Source organism: Ictalurus punctatus, chromosome 8 (genome assembly GCF_001660625.3).
Source record: "Ictalurus punctatus breed USDA103 chromosome 8, Coco_2.0, whole genome shotgun sequence".
Classification (NCBI taxonomy): domain Eukaryota; kingdom Metazoa; phylum Chordata; class Actinopteri; order Siluriformes; family Ictaluridae; genus Ictalurus; species Ictalurus punctatus.
Genome location: NC_030423.2, coordinates 6212412 through 6230000, shown reverse-complemented (window position 1 = coordinate 6230000; position 17589 = coordinate 6212412). Strand labels below are relative to the sequence as shown.

Here is a 17589-nt window from a genome sequence, read left to right as displayed (position 1 = left end):
ATTTTTATAAAATCCAAAATATGACCACACTTGGGATTTGTGTCATAGTCATGCTAGGGGTGTGTGGACAGCACTTACAACGAGTTTTATAAATCACAATAATCACGCACGATTTTAATGACAATTAAATGTTACATGCTAATACTAACTGTCAGGGAATCGTGAAACCAGTAACCGTTTCATCCCTAGATTCTATATAGGCTATTGCCTTCTCAAACCTAAGGTCACTTTACAGAGGAAACAGACAGGTTTACAACACAGACCAGAAAAAACTCATGTTTACAACAAAAAACTAACAGAACATAGGATTTACAGTACATGGGGGGGCTAGAGAAGGAAGTGTTGAACAGTTTTTCAAAAGCAGAGATAGAAGAGCAGTCCTGGAGAGATTGAGGCATGCAGTTAATGTTCCATAGTTTAAGACACAAAAATACCTGTCTCCAACTGGATAATGTAAACTTGGGGATAGATAACTAACGAATATGAATACAGATACAAAACTTCAGCAGAGTATTAGGTTGATGGGGTTTTTTTCTTTATAAAAAAGGGAAAAAAATAAGAAAACATGACAGCCGGACAAAACATACACAAAAAGCTGCATGAGCCCGGGGTTTTTACTTTAATGTTGAGCTTTAAAGAAGAGCTTGTGGGAACGGCTGCCAGGTTTCAACAAATTTCCCACCCGTATGATGTCTCAAAAAATGCACAAAAAGACTTGAAAATAACCCAAAATGTTCAGGCGTAGGAAAGGTAGTGTGGAATAAGGTAATGCTATAGAGCATTTTTGATTTGCAGTATACATCAGCAATATGCAGACATTATATGTGGAATCTGGCAACCCTCCTCACAGACCTTTATTAACATGATACTAATGGGGGATTCGATTTAAGCTTCACTCCCTTACTGAGCTCCAAAATAAAACCACTTTTCTACCATATTTATATATCTGTACCAACCGGTTTGCAATGGCCAAACTGACCTGATTCAGTTCAGCAGGACAAGCATGCATTTCACTTGCTGAAGACAAAACGTCCCAAGAACAATTTAATTTCAACTCCAATATACTGTGTCTATGTCCAAATATGTATGGCCCCGACTGCAGCTCACACAGACCATGTATTGTGCACAGAGCTACTTATCTCTGCTCGGCTTGTTTAAAAAAAAAAAAAAATTGTAATTTTGAAAATATTGCGCACACTGCCTGTTTTTTAGCATTTTTAAATGATCATTTTCCCAAAAGAAAACATTCTCATAAAATTATACAGGCATTATAATAAAATGCTACTTAAAGGGGATCAAGTTTTGACTTGAATCTGGTCTGTAAATGCATCCCAGTTTTATAATGGATTCTGAACATGCGTCAAGCAAACTTTTCTGAACTTTCTGAAATGTAACAAACCTAAAAGCTAAAGTAAACAAGATAAAATATTAATACATGACTCTTGTCAGCTTAGTCAACAGTTTTTTGCTTTGGGAAAGACATTTTGAAACAGTCATGCTGCATACTCAGTCAAATTAGGCAGAAGATGGTAAGCATTCCAGAAAGAACCACAGGCCATCTGGTTCAGGCATAAGGCAGACCACGCTCATCTCCGGTTTAAATCCAAATATGAAGACAGATAGTACAGATAATGGCATTGCGTTACACCCCTACTTTATAAGTCATAAGCAGGAGATTGTACTGGATGTGGGCTGAAATTTGGTAGCCAGTGTTGCTTCAGTAGTATGGTTATAGCCAGAAGCCCAATGAAAAGGGAACTGAAGTAAGAGTGATGATAAAAGCATAAACCAAAGTTTTAACATCTTTTGTGTTCAGAAAGTAGCAGAGGCAATATTACAAAGGTGAGGGAAGAAAAAAAAATTATTTAGTTAGTCTCCAGTTTTGTGTGGGAATCAAAACTAAGAGTAATCTCAGGTAATGCCCAGGCTTCACACTACACAGGAGGGTTAATAATGCCCCTATCAATGTTAAGGGTAAGCGCTATACATTTGGTAACTAGGGTCCAAAGATTAACATCAATAATTAAAACTTCATCTATATTTTTATGCATCTCAAATTTTTCTATCTTGAATATAAGAGCAGGTGGTGGTATGGATGTGGTAGATTCTTTGCTTACAGAAATCTGGGTCTCAACAGTATCAAAACTGTGCTTGAGACACCATATAATGTGACCCAGAGATAACATAAGATAAGATAAGATTATATACATATACATCCATTATTTATTTATATATATATATATATATATATATATATATATATATATATATATATATATAAATAATTGAGATATATATATATATATATATATATATATATATATACATCCATTATTTATATTTATATATATATACACACACACACACACACACACACACACACACACACACACAAGTATATAAAGAGAGCCAAGAACTAATCCCAAGGGGACACCCTGAACTACAGTCGCAGTGACTGATTTTGTTTATCGATTACAACAATATGATGTCTGTTTTGCTGATTTGCTGATTGCTCAGTAGCTTTAAGTAAGACAGGGTCAATGCAGGTTTCTTAGGAAATGGATATAACTTGAATCAAGTGATATGTTAATGAAATAAGAGATAGGAGCAGAGTTTTGACAGAATTCTTTATAAGAAGCTTTGGGGCAAGACTAAGCAAGCAGGGAGATGCAACAGATTTAGAAATCAGTCCAGAAATATGGTTGGGTAAAATTCCTTTGGTGTTTTAAGAAGCATATAACTTTTTGTGTTAAGGGAAGACTGTAGTATATTTGTACTATATATACTACAGTATATTTACTGTATATTTTGTTCATATTCTTATTAAAAGAAGCTGAGAAAAGCATCACAGTGCTCCAGTGAATAAGAGACAGCACCTGGGAGCATTAAAGAAGTTAGTAACAGTAAATAGAATTTTACAATTCCAGTGATTACAGAGGAAATATGATGATGGGGATCAGAAGTTAACCATGGAGCTGAGCACATTAATGGAACAAGTCTAGTCTTTAATGGGACTGGTAATCAAATGTCAGAAATGGCACTAAAGCTAGAGACATTACATCTATGACAGAAAGAAAAACATTACAGTCATGACTGTTCACTTACCTCTGCAGTAAGCAGTACCTGACCAGCGGCGGCTGGACATGCACTGTACAGATGATTGCCCCAGAAGTTTATATCCTCGTTCACAGGACAGTGCACACCGTGTGCCTAAGGAGTTCCGATAGTTCCCACCTCGTGGGGAGGAACATGTCATGTGCCCATTGTGTAGTTTAAGTGTTCGACACCAATGGGGATCTGCCCGAAAAAAGCTAATACAAGTGAGTGTTGAGTTATGGAATCAATCAGGTCAGTGTTGCTTATCCTAATGCTCTGTTCTATGCTTTTACAAGGTACGTCCTATTGAACCTGGCTATCTTTTCATTTTATAGCAATACAATTGCAAAACATATCTATAATACCCAATATACTGTCTTTATATTAATTATTAGCAATATAGACCTTTTCTTATACTTGAAGCATAGTCTTAATGGCAGGCAGTGGCAGCTTATTCATAGGTAAGTAGGTGGGGCAGAGCTTCACCATTTATATCAACAAATTGTTAGTCTTCATAAAGTCATCATTCACAACTCTACACATTTTCAGTTCTGCTGAAATATTAATTACCTCTGTTGAATGTCAAATTATTAACAGATATAAGCAGATGTTCAATTGATTTGGTTGCTTTTCCATATTTTGCTATGCGCTCACTGTCCAATTTAACTTTAATAGAGTTATTATTGTACTTAGTGGTCAAAAGTCCAGTAAGAGCTATTAGACCCCCACTATGTCATGGATCACGCTGCCCCATGCTCACCACATGAACATTTTCAGTTGACGAGGAGCACCAGACAGGAGAATTAATGTTGACAGGGTCACTGTTTTATGCCAAATTGGGCTAGTTCAAAAAATACTCAGCATCTGTTAAGATCTTGTTTTATAGCAAATAATTAGAATGAAATCTAATCAAATTTCTGCAAAGACAAAGTGTAAGTGCAGACAGTGTGTGTACAGAACCATTTCTGCTTTAAGATTTATTGCAGATTGCGAGGGGGAAAGGGGGATTATGGATTGAATCATTCCTGTGCATGAGAAACATTGTTTCCCACACAAAGGCTGGGAGAAATTAAGAAAAGTGTCTCCCTTTTCCAGGGTATATTAGAACTTCACACCTGCTGTATCGAACACAATTGAACAAAGGTATGTCTAAAACCTATAGTGTGATAGCCTCTAGACTTAAATTAGTTTGAGGCTATTTTGTTAGTCATCCTGCCCCACCAAATTCTTTGGTCATGAGCCACTACTGATATCGGATTTGTTCGGGCACAGACATGAGTGAGAATAAATCTTTATATTTACAAAGGTCACTCCTTTGTTCGTATTTTTATTTCATTTAATTAATTGTATATTGAAATTATCTGAACATAACCAATGCAATATACTTTTTTTTTAAATATATATTTAAATGAATGTTTAAAGCTAATTTTCTATTTGTTACTTACACTTATAGTCCAACTCTGGAGTGTAATGTGTCTCCTCATGCACCACCTCATTGTCGCTGTTGGGATACATGATGGCCCCTGAGCCTGTGGGTAAATAATATTTATTGGGAGATTTGTTGGTAACAGTAAGTAAAGTAACAGTGACTGTGGCAGAAAATTACAATGAATAATAAAATCTAGGTTCTTTGTGTCAAGAAGATACAACTTAGTGCATGGCCTTAAAGCAAAATAAAGATTTTCTTTTGTTTGTTTGTTTTTTTTTGTTGTTGTTTTTTTTGGTTTTACAGTTGTTGTTGTTGTTGTTGTTTTGGTTTTACAGTTTGTTTGTTTTTGTTTTTTTGTTCCTTCATTCAAAATTTTTAAATAGTTAAGAAATTAATAGTGAAAAATACAAATTATATCTGAAGCGACATAAATTCCATCCTGCTCAACTCTGCCAGATGCCATTTACTCCCTGAAGATTCATGGAAAAACTCTGACATCTTCATTTTTTCAGTTTCAAAATGTTGCCACTAGACTCCCAGCTCCCCCATGACCCTGTGTAGGATAAGCAGTATGGAAAATGGATGGATGGATGTTGCATTGTGGCAGGATACACACTTTTCTGTATTCATTGCATAACTCTTGCCACCTATTTAGTGTCTATTGTCTATCAGAACCCAAGACCAAGACTCACTGTGTGTACTGTATACTCCATATAAGCAAAGTATGAAATATGAAGTTCCTTTATTGTTTCCTCTCATACATTTACCCTGTTTTACCCTGTAGTATGGTAAAGCTGTACTCTGAATTTTAAATAATATTGTAAGTGTGCTAATACTGTGGACATATTAGACACGAGTCAATGCAGGAAGTACGGTTTTGGCATCTTGCTTTGGTGTCAAGGGGAAATTTGGAAGCTTGCCTAGAGAAAGGGCTTAGTTTGGACTTGTGGAAATTTAACCCTAACAACTCTACCAAAGCTCACTTTTCTGAACAGTCTGGTGTATTATCATCTGTAAATAACCCAAATTCAATCAAAGAAGTAAAATTAATATCATTCCTAACACTGGCAATAAAACAAATCAAATCCAAACACAGTAATATCCTTCACCGACAATTTTAATACAGCTAAAGGGTTAATAATTACAACAGTGTATTTTGGGGCAAAGATCCCAGAGGGATTTTGTTTTTACACCTCATCTAAAATGATTTTTTACTTTTTTATTTTTTTATTTTTACTAAGGCATAGTATAGACTGGTGGCAAAGTAAAGGGAAAAAAACAACATAAAGTGTTTAGTCGGATGGTAGGCCACCAAAAGGGAGTAGGACAACTTCAATGCAATTTGGCATAGAAACTACAAGCCTCTAGAATTGTACTGGATGGATGAACACCATTATATTCCCTTAAATGGTGTTGTGATGATGGTGGTAGAGAGCACTCTTGGTCCAAAATCTCTCACAGGTTTGGGTTAAGATGATTATTTTCATTCTTATCAGACTATTTATTCATCACAACTTGTGGATGAAGACACTGTCATCCCATCAGGATAGAAATATTTTATCATAGCATAAAGGTGGTCAGTCAGAATAATTTGTATTGATTTGCAATAACCCTTTACTCAGTGGGGACAAGAGGACCCAAAGCATGCCAGCAAAATGCACCCCTCACCCCACACTACCACCACCAGTACAACAGAGCCCATTTTTCCAGCCTACCTTATTATTCTACCAATTTCTGCCTGTCAAATGCATTTAGTTTCATCTAACAAATTCTAAAAGAAAGAATGTGAATGTTTTGGAAACATGTATATGACTATTAACATAAAATTAAAAACAGTGTCGGCAATTTATTTTAGTCAGAACCTATTTGGAACACCTTTTGTAATACAAGTTTTCCCATCAAATTCCAGCAGTTGTCAATAATGTAACCCATTAATTCAGAAACCTCTTGACCTTGCACTAGCATTCACCTAGGCAGTGGATGTGCATGTGTTTTGGGGATGTGGCTTTGGAGGCACCAGGGGGGATGGATTTTGAGTTTCAAAACCAGCTAACTTTTGCCAAAAATCCATTACCAAATCACTGAATGACTTTTTGTTCAAGACAGTAAATGTTGTGGATAGGTTACAGATGTTGTCTCTTCTAAACAGACGCAGAAAGTTGGAGGCTGGACAAACACTTTTTCAGTGGTCTCAGCATGAGGACTACAGTATATGCCAGTTTTCCATGTTCTCAAAGGGACTGGAAACATGGAGTGGTCTGATGACTGAGTGGTTCTAACATACCAAGACTCTGACACAGTCTGCTTCGAGACTCACTCCATAGCAATAGTTTACCTTAACCAAAAACTTTAGACTTAACTCATATCACTATATTTCACTCAATTGTAAATATAGTTATATGAATTATGAATAGTGTTCTGAGTATTTATTACACTATTTAAATATATATTATTACAATCTTTATCTTTTCATTCTTGTGGTTTTTCCTGTATTCTTTTAAAATGATCTGCCAAATTGAACCTCTTCTGAAGGGTTAACAGGGATTGGTCACATCTGGTGTGCATGTCCACACTCAGCAATTCAGCCAGATAGGAGTCACTAATTACAAGGGGTAAGAAACTCTAAATAATATGTGAGGTATTGTCACAAAGACAACAAAAGGACCAGTGGTGATGTGCAATAGCTTTTATTAACATGTTACTGTCATAAGAGGAGGTCTGACCGTAAACATGAAATTACGTGTAGGTTATAGCTTTCTACTTGTGATACACAGGGACAAACTAAATTGTATTGTTTCCAGGCAATTCAAAAAGTGCATCCTAACAGCACTTAAATGACATTGACCCTTTTGAGAATGATATAGATTCAAGTCCTCGATCATCTCTTTTATCCACTTAGCAGTTTAAGCACTAAGATGCAGAGTTAACATCAAGTTTCCTTTGAGGTCAGAGGCATTTCCTGAAGGATATCTCACTGAGTTGTGTAGGAGAAACAAAAGGATTCAACTGTTTCCTTAAAGAACTGAGATCACATTTACACTGTGAGATTTACTGTGAGTACTGTTGTGTCCTTTTACACTAAACAGTCTGATGAGAATAAATGAAGTTTAGATTATTACTTAAAAACAGTTCCTTCTCGTCCTTTCTGTCAAATCAGCAGAATTTTAATTTTTTTTTAAGAAGAGTTTTTTTTTTTGCATAAAGGCAGTAAAAGTATTTCCCTTTATTTATTTATTTATTTATTTTAGGCTATTTCCCTTTTCATAAGGAGAAATGAGCAGGCCCACTACAACGTGATCATATATATACAGCCGGCAGCACTCATGCTTTCGCTCTGTAACTTACCTTCATGACTGAGTCCCAGAGCATGATAAACCGTAAACAATTCCAGCAGCAGAAGAGCGGGGACTTTCTTCATATCCTCTCGTTGGTGGTCAGTGAGAAATAAAACCACTCACGAAGAAAAACATTGAAAGGTTCTCGGGATGAAGTGGAGACCCCGTGCTTGAGCAGAGTGTCAGTGTGATATGATGGGCATTAAAGCTCAGTAAGTTTCACCACCAATGGTTTGTTTGGAAGAATCGAATCAGCACACAAAGCGAGGTTTGATTCAGTCGATTCACGAAGCCGAGGGGGTGCAGAAGATTACGCATTTCCGTCTAGTGATACGCTATAACAGTACAATTATGTCAGATAACAGAAGTGACTCGAACTGCACAACACTTGTCATTTCAACAAGCACTGGTCCGCCCGCGTCCTGCAAAACTACAAATCACGTCTATTACAAAGAACGCCTACTACCAAATTACGCTATACAACATTGCCACGCCCACTCGAAGATTCCGTATTTGACACGTGGTTTGTAATCCTGCAGGATGTTTTACGTATTTGTTGTGGGAGTTACATGTAATAGTGGGCTAATTTTGTTAGGAACGCGGTCTGTAAGCCTATAGGATGCAAAGGGATATACTTGAACCAAGGCCGAAGAAGCTGTGTAGTAGCTCGTTTTTGTGTGCGTATATATATATATATATATATATATATATATATATATATATATATATATATATATATATATATATATAAGCTGACAAATATGAGCTCATTTTTGCTCATATATTTTTTCCACACTGATGAACTTGAGATGTTTGGATGCTAAATGTTATCCTGAAATGATTGGATGCTAAACCAGCATTTTCTAGGATCTATCTGGCCTCCAGAAGAGCAAAAAATTAAAGGAAAAAATGTAAAAAGGAAGCATTTACACTGTGGGCATGATAACATTTTGCTGTCTTGGTTTGAGTCCACGTCTCCTCCTATAGCACTTTTCCACCAGATAGTGGAGCACAGCCCATCTAGGCAAATCACCCCTAATCCACCATGTTACTATTTCCACTACCAAGCAAGCCTTGCAAAAGTATTCAACCCCCTTAAATATCATCACATTTTTCTGGACTACAAATAACATTTACACACATTGTTCCAGACAGCATTTTATTTCAAACCAATATGCTCTTAATGTAAATTTCCAAAGTTATTCTTTATTCATTATTACATAATTCAACAGGATAATGATTCTAAGCACACTAGTAAATCCACCAAGGAAAGGCTCAAAATGGAGGGTTATAGCTAGTCAAAGCCCGGATTTGAATCCCATTGATTTGAAACAGGCAGTACATGTAAGAAACCCCTCAAACATCTTGCAGCTGAAAGAATATTGCATGGAAGAGTGGTCAAAAATTCCAGCAAGCCTGATGGACAGTTATGCAAAATGCCTATAAGGAGTTCCATCCATCCATCCATCTTCTACCACTTACTCCTTCAGGGTTGCAGGGGAACCTGGAGCCAATCCCAGGAAGCATCGGGCACAAGGCAGGGTACACCCTGGACAAGGTGCCAGTCCATCGCAGGGCACAATCACATACACACTCACATTCATACACATATGCCAATCAGCCTACCGTGCATGTCTTTGGACTGGGAGGAAAACCCCACAGCACAGGGAGAACATGCAAACTCCGCACACACATGGCCCTGGTGGGAATCAAACCCCGGACCCTGGAAGTGTGAGGCAAACATGCTAACCACTAAGCCACCGTGCGCCTATAAGAAGTTATTTCTGCTAAAGGTGGCAATACAACCTTCTGAGGCCAAGGGTGTACTTACTTTTTCCACAGAAGAATATCACATCTATTGATATTTCTGTTATAAATTTCTGAATACATGATTGAAAAAGCTAATTTTCCTTGCAGCTTTGTTCAAGTATATCAACTTCATTAATAAGCACTGTTTCAAAGATGATCAAATGTTGGCTTGTCCAAATATGTCAAAAATGCCAACAACGTCCGTGGGGTGTACTTATTTTTTCATATGATTGAATTTGAATTTTGAGTAGTATTTTACTACCTTTTCCTATCAAGTCACTATCCATTATTGTGGGGCGTATTAGGGAAGGAAATGGGGAGGAGCACAGGAGCCTGATTAAAAGCTTTGTAGTGTGAGGTGTAACCATCTTCAGCTTAACAACAACAAGACAAAGGAGACTGTGGTAGATTTCCATAAGAAGAAATCTGCACCAGCTCTGGTCACCATTGAGGGTCAGAATATTGAGGTGGTACAAACCTACAAGTGCCTGGGTATTCACCTGAGTGACAAGCTGGGGTGGAACATGAACGGGCAGCGCCATCATTACAAAGGACACCAACAGACTCAAAAAAACCATTAAGAGAGCTGAATCAGTCATAGGTTCCAGACATGGTGGTGGAGTGGAGGATACTGTCCATGGTATCTGGTAATATTCTGTCTCACATTGCGCATAATCTTTATTATGTGTATATATTCTAATGTATGTGTGTGTAAGGCATAATGCATGGCTTGGTGTGCATTACATGATTTTAATGCACGGCATGGAGGAACAGAACTGGCTGCCTCCGCGGGTGCAATAAAATCATACAAACTGACTGGAAGTACCTGTGCTTTACACGGTTTGAACGCACGCCTTCCAGCCAATCAGAATCGAATGTTCAGAAACTCTAGATAATGTAGCTCCACGTAAAACAAAAATAATTAGACTGAACAAAAAACCTTGTATAATGATCACACATGAACCTTAAACAGACCGCATAAATGGCATCAAACTAAATTGGTAGTATTTCAAAAAGCATGGAAGGAGAACCTCCTGAACTATTGAAAATCTCTAGATCAACATATTTCTAAACTCTAATAGAAGATAATACTAATAACACTAAATTCTTTTTTAATATTGTAGCAAAATTAACTAGGGATAAGTCCACCAGAGAAGCATGAACACCATCAATATGTAGTAGCAATGACTCCATAAATTTTTGACATGACAAAATATCTGGGGGGAAAAATTGAAGCTTTAAAAAAAAATTAAAGCTAGATAATTTGATAACTAATCATGTAGATAACAATATAACTACTGTCTATCAGATCAGTGATTAGAATTAGTTTTACTCCTCTTTGAGAGACCTTACTAATTTCACTAATTTCCTCATCAAAATCATCAACTTGTGTTCTAGATCACTTACCTACACATTTCTTCAAACAGATACTATGAGAAGCAATCAAACCTCTTCTAAAAATAATCAAATCTTCCCTTAACCCTTGTTATGTAGCTAAATCTTTTAAACTAGCAGTTATCAAACCCCTGATTAAAAACCTGACCTCGACCCCTGTCAGCTGTCCAACCATAGGCCAATATCAGACATCCCATTAGAAAAACTTGTAGCACAGCAGTTATGCTCATACCTACATAGGCATAACATTCATTAAATCTATCAGTCAGGATTTAGGCCTCATCATAGCACAGAGGCAGCACTGGATAAAGTGGTAAATGACCTATTACTGTCACTGATCAGGGTTATATCTCCTTGCTTGTGTTAGTGCCTTAGTGCCATTTTTAACACCATGAATCATTGATAGACTAGAAAATGTTGTTGAAGTTAAGGAAAATTTCTAAATTTCAAAATTTATATCTGGAATTAATATATTTTGTGCTTTCTGTGTGTTTATTTTTGAGAAATAGAACAGAGAAACTTTAATGTGCAGTGAAAGTGCAGTGACTGCGAGCCAGTCTAAAATACGGTTGACTGTGAGTTACGTCATTTCCAAATACATATACGCCCCATAGTATATTTACACCCCCAAGACTGATTGACATGTTCCTGTGCCAGGCATGGGAAATGCAAATGCAAAATGATTTGGGAATTTCATTTGAATATTGTCAGGCTCCATACAGGACACAGAGGAAGTGAAATAGCAAACAGGGTAATTGCCATTGCTATTTCAATATGACAGGGTTATAATGCGTAACACGCAGGAAATGCAACTGCAAATGTACTTTGTGTTCCCATTTGAAATTCGGCAGACATTGTACACATTACCAAACATAAATAAATAAATAAATAAATAAATAAATAAATAAATGTAATAATAGGAAAATAAATAAAGGAATAAATGACTTGATAAAACAAATATAATTCATTGTTAATTAAATTCAATCCTAAATTTATTTTTGTATTACTTTTTTTCTTCATTTATTATATTCTGTATTTATTTTTTTATTTTGATTATTTATAACTTTTATTTATTATTTTATGTTTCCATTTATTTTATATTTATTTATTTATGCGGTGATTTATTTTTATATTTATTTATTTCTGCATGTATTTATTTCCGTATTTATTTATTTATAGCCTACAGTTTTTTCTTTTTTCTTTTCCGTGTGCAACATGCAAATAAGGAGGCGGTCCTTTCGCAGCGCCAGTTAGTGATGGGAAATTCGGATCATTTTACTGACTCGGATCTTTGAATCTCGTTCTGCAAAATGAACGAATCTTTTTACGAGTCATTTCGGTCATGTCAGCAGAATATGATTAAAATGTTACATGTTAAATTCCACAACAGCCTATTAAATTAATTGCAAAATTCATTCTCTTAATGCAGTTTCATCCATGGTTGTGAAAAAGCTTCTAAACGTGATTTGTTTGCGGTGGTGGGGATTAACTATTAGTTAAATATAACATTGGGGCATGTGAGAGTGGTGGGTGGAAGTGGTCAAATGAGGATATCTATTTTATTCCTTATTACATGTGTAATAAAGTATACAATTCTTGTTGTAGGAAGAGGGCTTTTTTTTTTTTTTACGATGCATCCTACTGATAAATCTTTCAGTGTCCTCATCCCTTCTTTCCTGAATCTTTGAAACTGATATAGGCAGAAGACATGGTACTATCCATCCATCTTCTACCGCTTACTCCTTTTCATGGTCACAGGCAACCTGGAGCCTATCCCAGGGAGCATCGGGCACAAGGTGGGGTACACCCTGGACAGGGTGCCAATCCATCGCAGGGCACAATCACATACACACTCACACACCCATTCATACACTACAGACACTTTAGACACACCAATCAGCCTACCATGCATGTCTTTGGATCTGGGGGAAGAAACCGGAGTACCCGGAGTAAGCCCCCACAGCACGGGGAGAACATGCAAACTCCGCACACACATGGCCCCGGCGGGACTCGAACACCGGACCCTGGAGGTGTGAGGCGAACGTGCTAACCACTAAGCGACCATAAATATTGAAAATAATATATCACTTCAAAATAAGAAATATTACTACAATTAGTAAGACTTCATACATATTATACCTGTGTCACCTGCAACACTATAGCTGTGATCAGCAGCAATGTGCTCTATGTATATAGGTCCAGGGATGCATCATGGTGCAGGGGCCCTCCTCATTTTGACAACAGGATGATGCACAAAGATGGTGAGAATAACATCTGATCTCAGCCTAGTCTTGGCCTTTTTTTGTCCTGACAAACTGGTCTGCCTCAAGTGACTTGAGTTTACTTCCCACACACACAACTCCTTTTTTTCTACCCACATACTGTACATGTCCCATAGTGGTTAAATGCACAGTATTGGGGAACACTTTCTACATAGTTAAAAGACAACTAAGAACATGAGACAACAGCCTGAAGACTCTGCAATGAGACAGCACCCTCACCAGGAGTCTCAGCTCCCTGGGTTTTGGAAGTCTTTTGCTGTTCCTTATTTTTAGATAAACCTAACATTAAACTTTCCCATGGTGTGGGTCTATGTGAGAAAGTGCAAGTATACATAAGTATGATTACCTCAGAAATATTTTTGGTGTTGTAATGTTTTGTTATATTTAGATTGCTCCTGCTCATTTGAGCCAACAATTTTTTACTCCTCTCTGTGCCAGTGGGGACATCATCCATTCATACTCCTTTCTCTGAGTGATTGGAGTATCCCCATGAAGCACAGCAAACCATGGCGGACACTATACAAGGACAACATGGAGGAAAGGACAGACAAAATGCTTGACATGCTTTTCAGTTTATTAGAAACATATTTATAAATCCATTGCTGTAAATAAGTGTAAATAATCTCAAAAGCCAAAATACATAAATATATATGATTGTGCATGAACATGTGTTTTAAGTTGTTTTTATGTTGAACATATTATTTATTAATGTGTAATTAAATATGTGCAGGAGTGCACAACAATTATAAACATTAAGATTAATTTAATTTCACTTAATTTAATTTTACATTTCACTTATTTGCAATGGATTGTCTAAGACAGCACACTGAACATCATGCTGCCCCTGCTGCTAGTCCATTGACCCATTGTGCAGCAAGTTGACAATCACTAGTAGTCTCTTGTCTCTTGTCCTATCTGAAAGTCATAAAGCTGACATTAGTGATTGCCCTTGACTAACTTACAAGTTTAAGAACATAAAAATATTAATTAAAAACAACAGCAACAAGGGAGGTAACGCTTATTGACCACACTGATCCTCAAATATTAGTGGATTTGTATTACAACATTGATGTAACTATATATACATACTAAATACACATGTCATTGTGTTATATAAATATTTTAAATCAATGCATTTATTGGCTACTAATAATCCAAAAATACCAAAAATCGCAGTTCTGTCTCTCTAACTCTATGGATTCAAATAGCCCGCAAATAACTTCCTGGAACTATTTGAAGTCTACATGAATCACCTGACGATCAAACGAGTTGCACTTCCACTGGTGCATCTCTTTCTCAGGGGCTCTACATACTATGACCGCCCCATAGGCTGAGTGCAGTGGCGCTGTGACGTGATAAACAAACGACTCGAACCCGAAGATTTGAGAGATGAACTAATCATTTCTGTTTCTGGTATTGCATGGTGCATTGCCTATGAAGCAGTCACTGGAAGAATTAATGACTCGAACCCAGACTCGAGAGGTGAACTAATTATTTCTGTTTCCTGTACAGAACCTATGGGGATGTTGCAACACATGCGTGGTCAAAAATGAACGAATCACTCTCTGAGACAGCTCGCTGTTCCCGAGTCATATTAAAGATTCGTTCAAAATGAATGAATCATTCATGAACGACACATCACTAGCTCCAGTGCATCATTGGTTGAGATTTCACGTTTGAGTAAGGTGTAACTAAGCAATAGAGATCAGAGTTTTCAAAGAAAATGGCGGCAAGTGCTACTTGCACTTTTTTCCTTAAAGTCGTGTCACCTGGCTAAATGCTATAAATGAAAGTTGTTAAACACAATCATGACTGTAAAATACATCACCATCATCACTGTCGTGCTTTATAAATCCTCTCATTGTAATATACAGGGGGAACCACTTTTCACTTCAAGTTTTGTTTTAAATTTAGTTGGATTTACCACATATATTTTAATAATTGTGGTATATGCACAATTTTTTTAATTCTTGATTTGCGAATTAAAAATATGGTGTTCTTGCATTTAACGCTTATTTGTACCTGTAATTATTCTGTGTGCCAGCGGTCAAGCGTTAACTGAGGACAGAGGAGAGGTCCAGGTAAATCTGTTCCCCCGTGTTGTCAGTGTAAGGGACTAACTAAAATACAGCACCAGCATCACTGTAGTGCTTTATAAATCCTCATACAGTAATATACAGGGGGAATCACTTTTCTCAGACTTGCTGAATGAAAATACTTTTATAGGTACACTTCTTAGGAGTAAGTCCTAATGCGTAACTGATATGAATAGCCTAAAATAATAACACAGACTACTTATTGTGTAGTACAACATAGTTTATTTGTGTTTGGAACTAAACTTAAGGTTGTGTGACAAAATAACAACAACAGCAACAGCAACAACAACAACAACAACAACAATAATAATAATAATAATAATAAACTTAAATATAAACGACTGTCAGAACAAGGGGATGCCCCTGCAGAACTAGGCATTTACAGATATAATTGTGACATATTATTTAATTAAACTTGACACGATTGAGCAATAAAACCTCTGAAAACAATAAACTATACTTTAAAAGACTGCATAATTGTAAATTATCTAACAAATAACGTGAAATGTACCTTATGCTGATGTTTCCATAGATAATAACACTGTAAACTGACATATGGATGATTAAGCTCACACTAACGCAGCTACAGGAGAAAAACGTTGATTTCGCGCATGCGCGCTGAAGGGGAAACGGGAACTGAACTCTGAAGTTTCTGGAAAATTGTCACTACAAAATAATTGGGACATAATGCGAATCGGTGAAAATAACTTACAACTCTCCAGCTGATCTGCACATCCTGTAGCATTTTAGACAGTGCATTGTTACTTGCCGCCGTTTTCTTTGAAAACTCTTATCTCTATCGCTTAGTTATAAATGCAGTTAGACCTGACGCTTTAACGTGAAATCTCGGAGGGCGGAGTCAGCTCCCACTAGGTGGGTCAGCTCCAAATGGGTGGGACTTTAACTCTAAGTGGGTTGTACAAACCTCCAGAGGACTTTGATTGGTTACTGTAGTGTCTGTCGTGTAAATGAAGCTGTTTGTTAAACGGGAAACTTGCAGTTTTAAAATAATGACACAATGAATTCCTAGATTATGTAGAATCAACTAAAGGAAGTGTATTTTATTTGTTACATGACTTTTTTTTTATCATGTGCTTATAATGTGCTTTCTGTGTATGCACCGGGTTACGCTGGTAAGGGCAGACGAGTTGAGCTCCAGGGCATTTACACCGAAGCATTTTACCCAGGATTGTGCAGTTTCTCATGCATGCAATCCAACTGTGCTAATGAGTAATGTCAGTGTATATGCAGAGGAAATCCATGGCACCTTTTATCACTATGGACTGTAAATATATGTAAAATTCTGTTTTTATTTCTGAGTAACTTGTACATATTTTGTAGTAGATTTTGTTGTGAAGGAATGGTTCACTTAAAAACAATTGAGCAATAAAAAAAAATTGTTGGTATAACGTTATTACACAATCACCTCATTGAGTGCAGTTTAAGTTTGTTTCCATCTTGACACTGGTGAATTTTAAAATTAATATTTAATATTAGACAATTATTACATTAACTTCAATCTTCAAATAGAATGACATTGGACATGCATACATTAACGGCAAACCTCTAAGGAATTCAATTAAAACTACAAGAAAAAGTGTGTTTTTCCACATAAGTCCACAATGTCTGAAAATTGGTATGCATGCCTTATTTCTCATGGTGAACAAAAAAGCCATTGGGACACAAACCCCGCCATGATTTTCGCTTACATTGACAATTTGTCCAAAACTACAAAAAATCTTCTCCTCATGAATCGTAGGTCCGATTGACTTGAACTGTGGTACATATGTGTGGGATAAATGGCTTTCTATACAGTGATAAGCAATAAGGAATCAAGTAAAACTAGCTGAACTATTTACATATTTGTGAATTGACAACTGTTACACATATTTCTTGTGTCCATAAATCAGCGGAACATTAACCCATGGACTTGATCTGTGCCACACACAAAGAGGACACTACAGTATGTTACCATGTGTGATGGCAACTTAATATCTCCAAAAACAATTATATTAAAAATAATAAAACTATCTGTTTAACAATATCTTTATCGTCCACTAGATGGAGTTGTTTGTCTTCGAGTTTGTACACTTTAGTGCATATAGATCAAAAGCTTGCATTGTAAACTGAATTGTATTCACTGACTA

General features: G+C 36.6%; 2 protein-coding genes across 2 annotated transcripts in view; one reads left to right on the top strand and one right to left on the bottom strand.

Annotated features, from left to right (window-relative positions):
- The window catches only part of srpx2 (sushi-repeat containing protein X-linked 2), a 15079-nt gene extending 6773 nt beyond the window's left edge, over positions 1-8306 (bottom strand). Inside the window, exons 1-3 of the mRNA XM_017473998.3 lie at positions 7871-8306; positions 4542-4625; positions 3106-3297 (exon numbers count right to left, since the gene is read on the bottom strand). Coding sequence (XP_017329487.1) covers positions 3106-3297; positions 4542-4625; positions 7871-7943 — 349 coding nt within the window. The 5' untranslated portion in view covers positions 7944-8306. The remainder of the gene's footprint in view (positions 1-3105; positions 3298-4541; positions 4626-7870) is intronic.
- Positions 1-17589, top strand: part of mid1ip1l (MID1 interacting protein 1, like) — a 183181-nt gene that overhangs the window by 154965 nt on the left and 10627 nt on the right. The window lies entirely within an intron of this gene.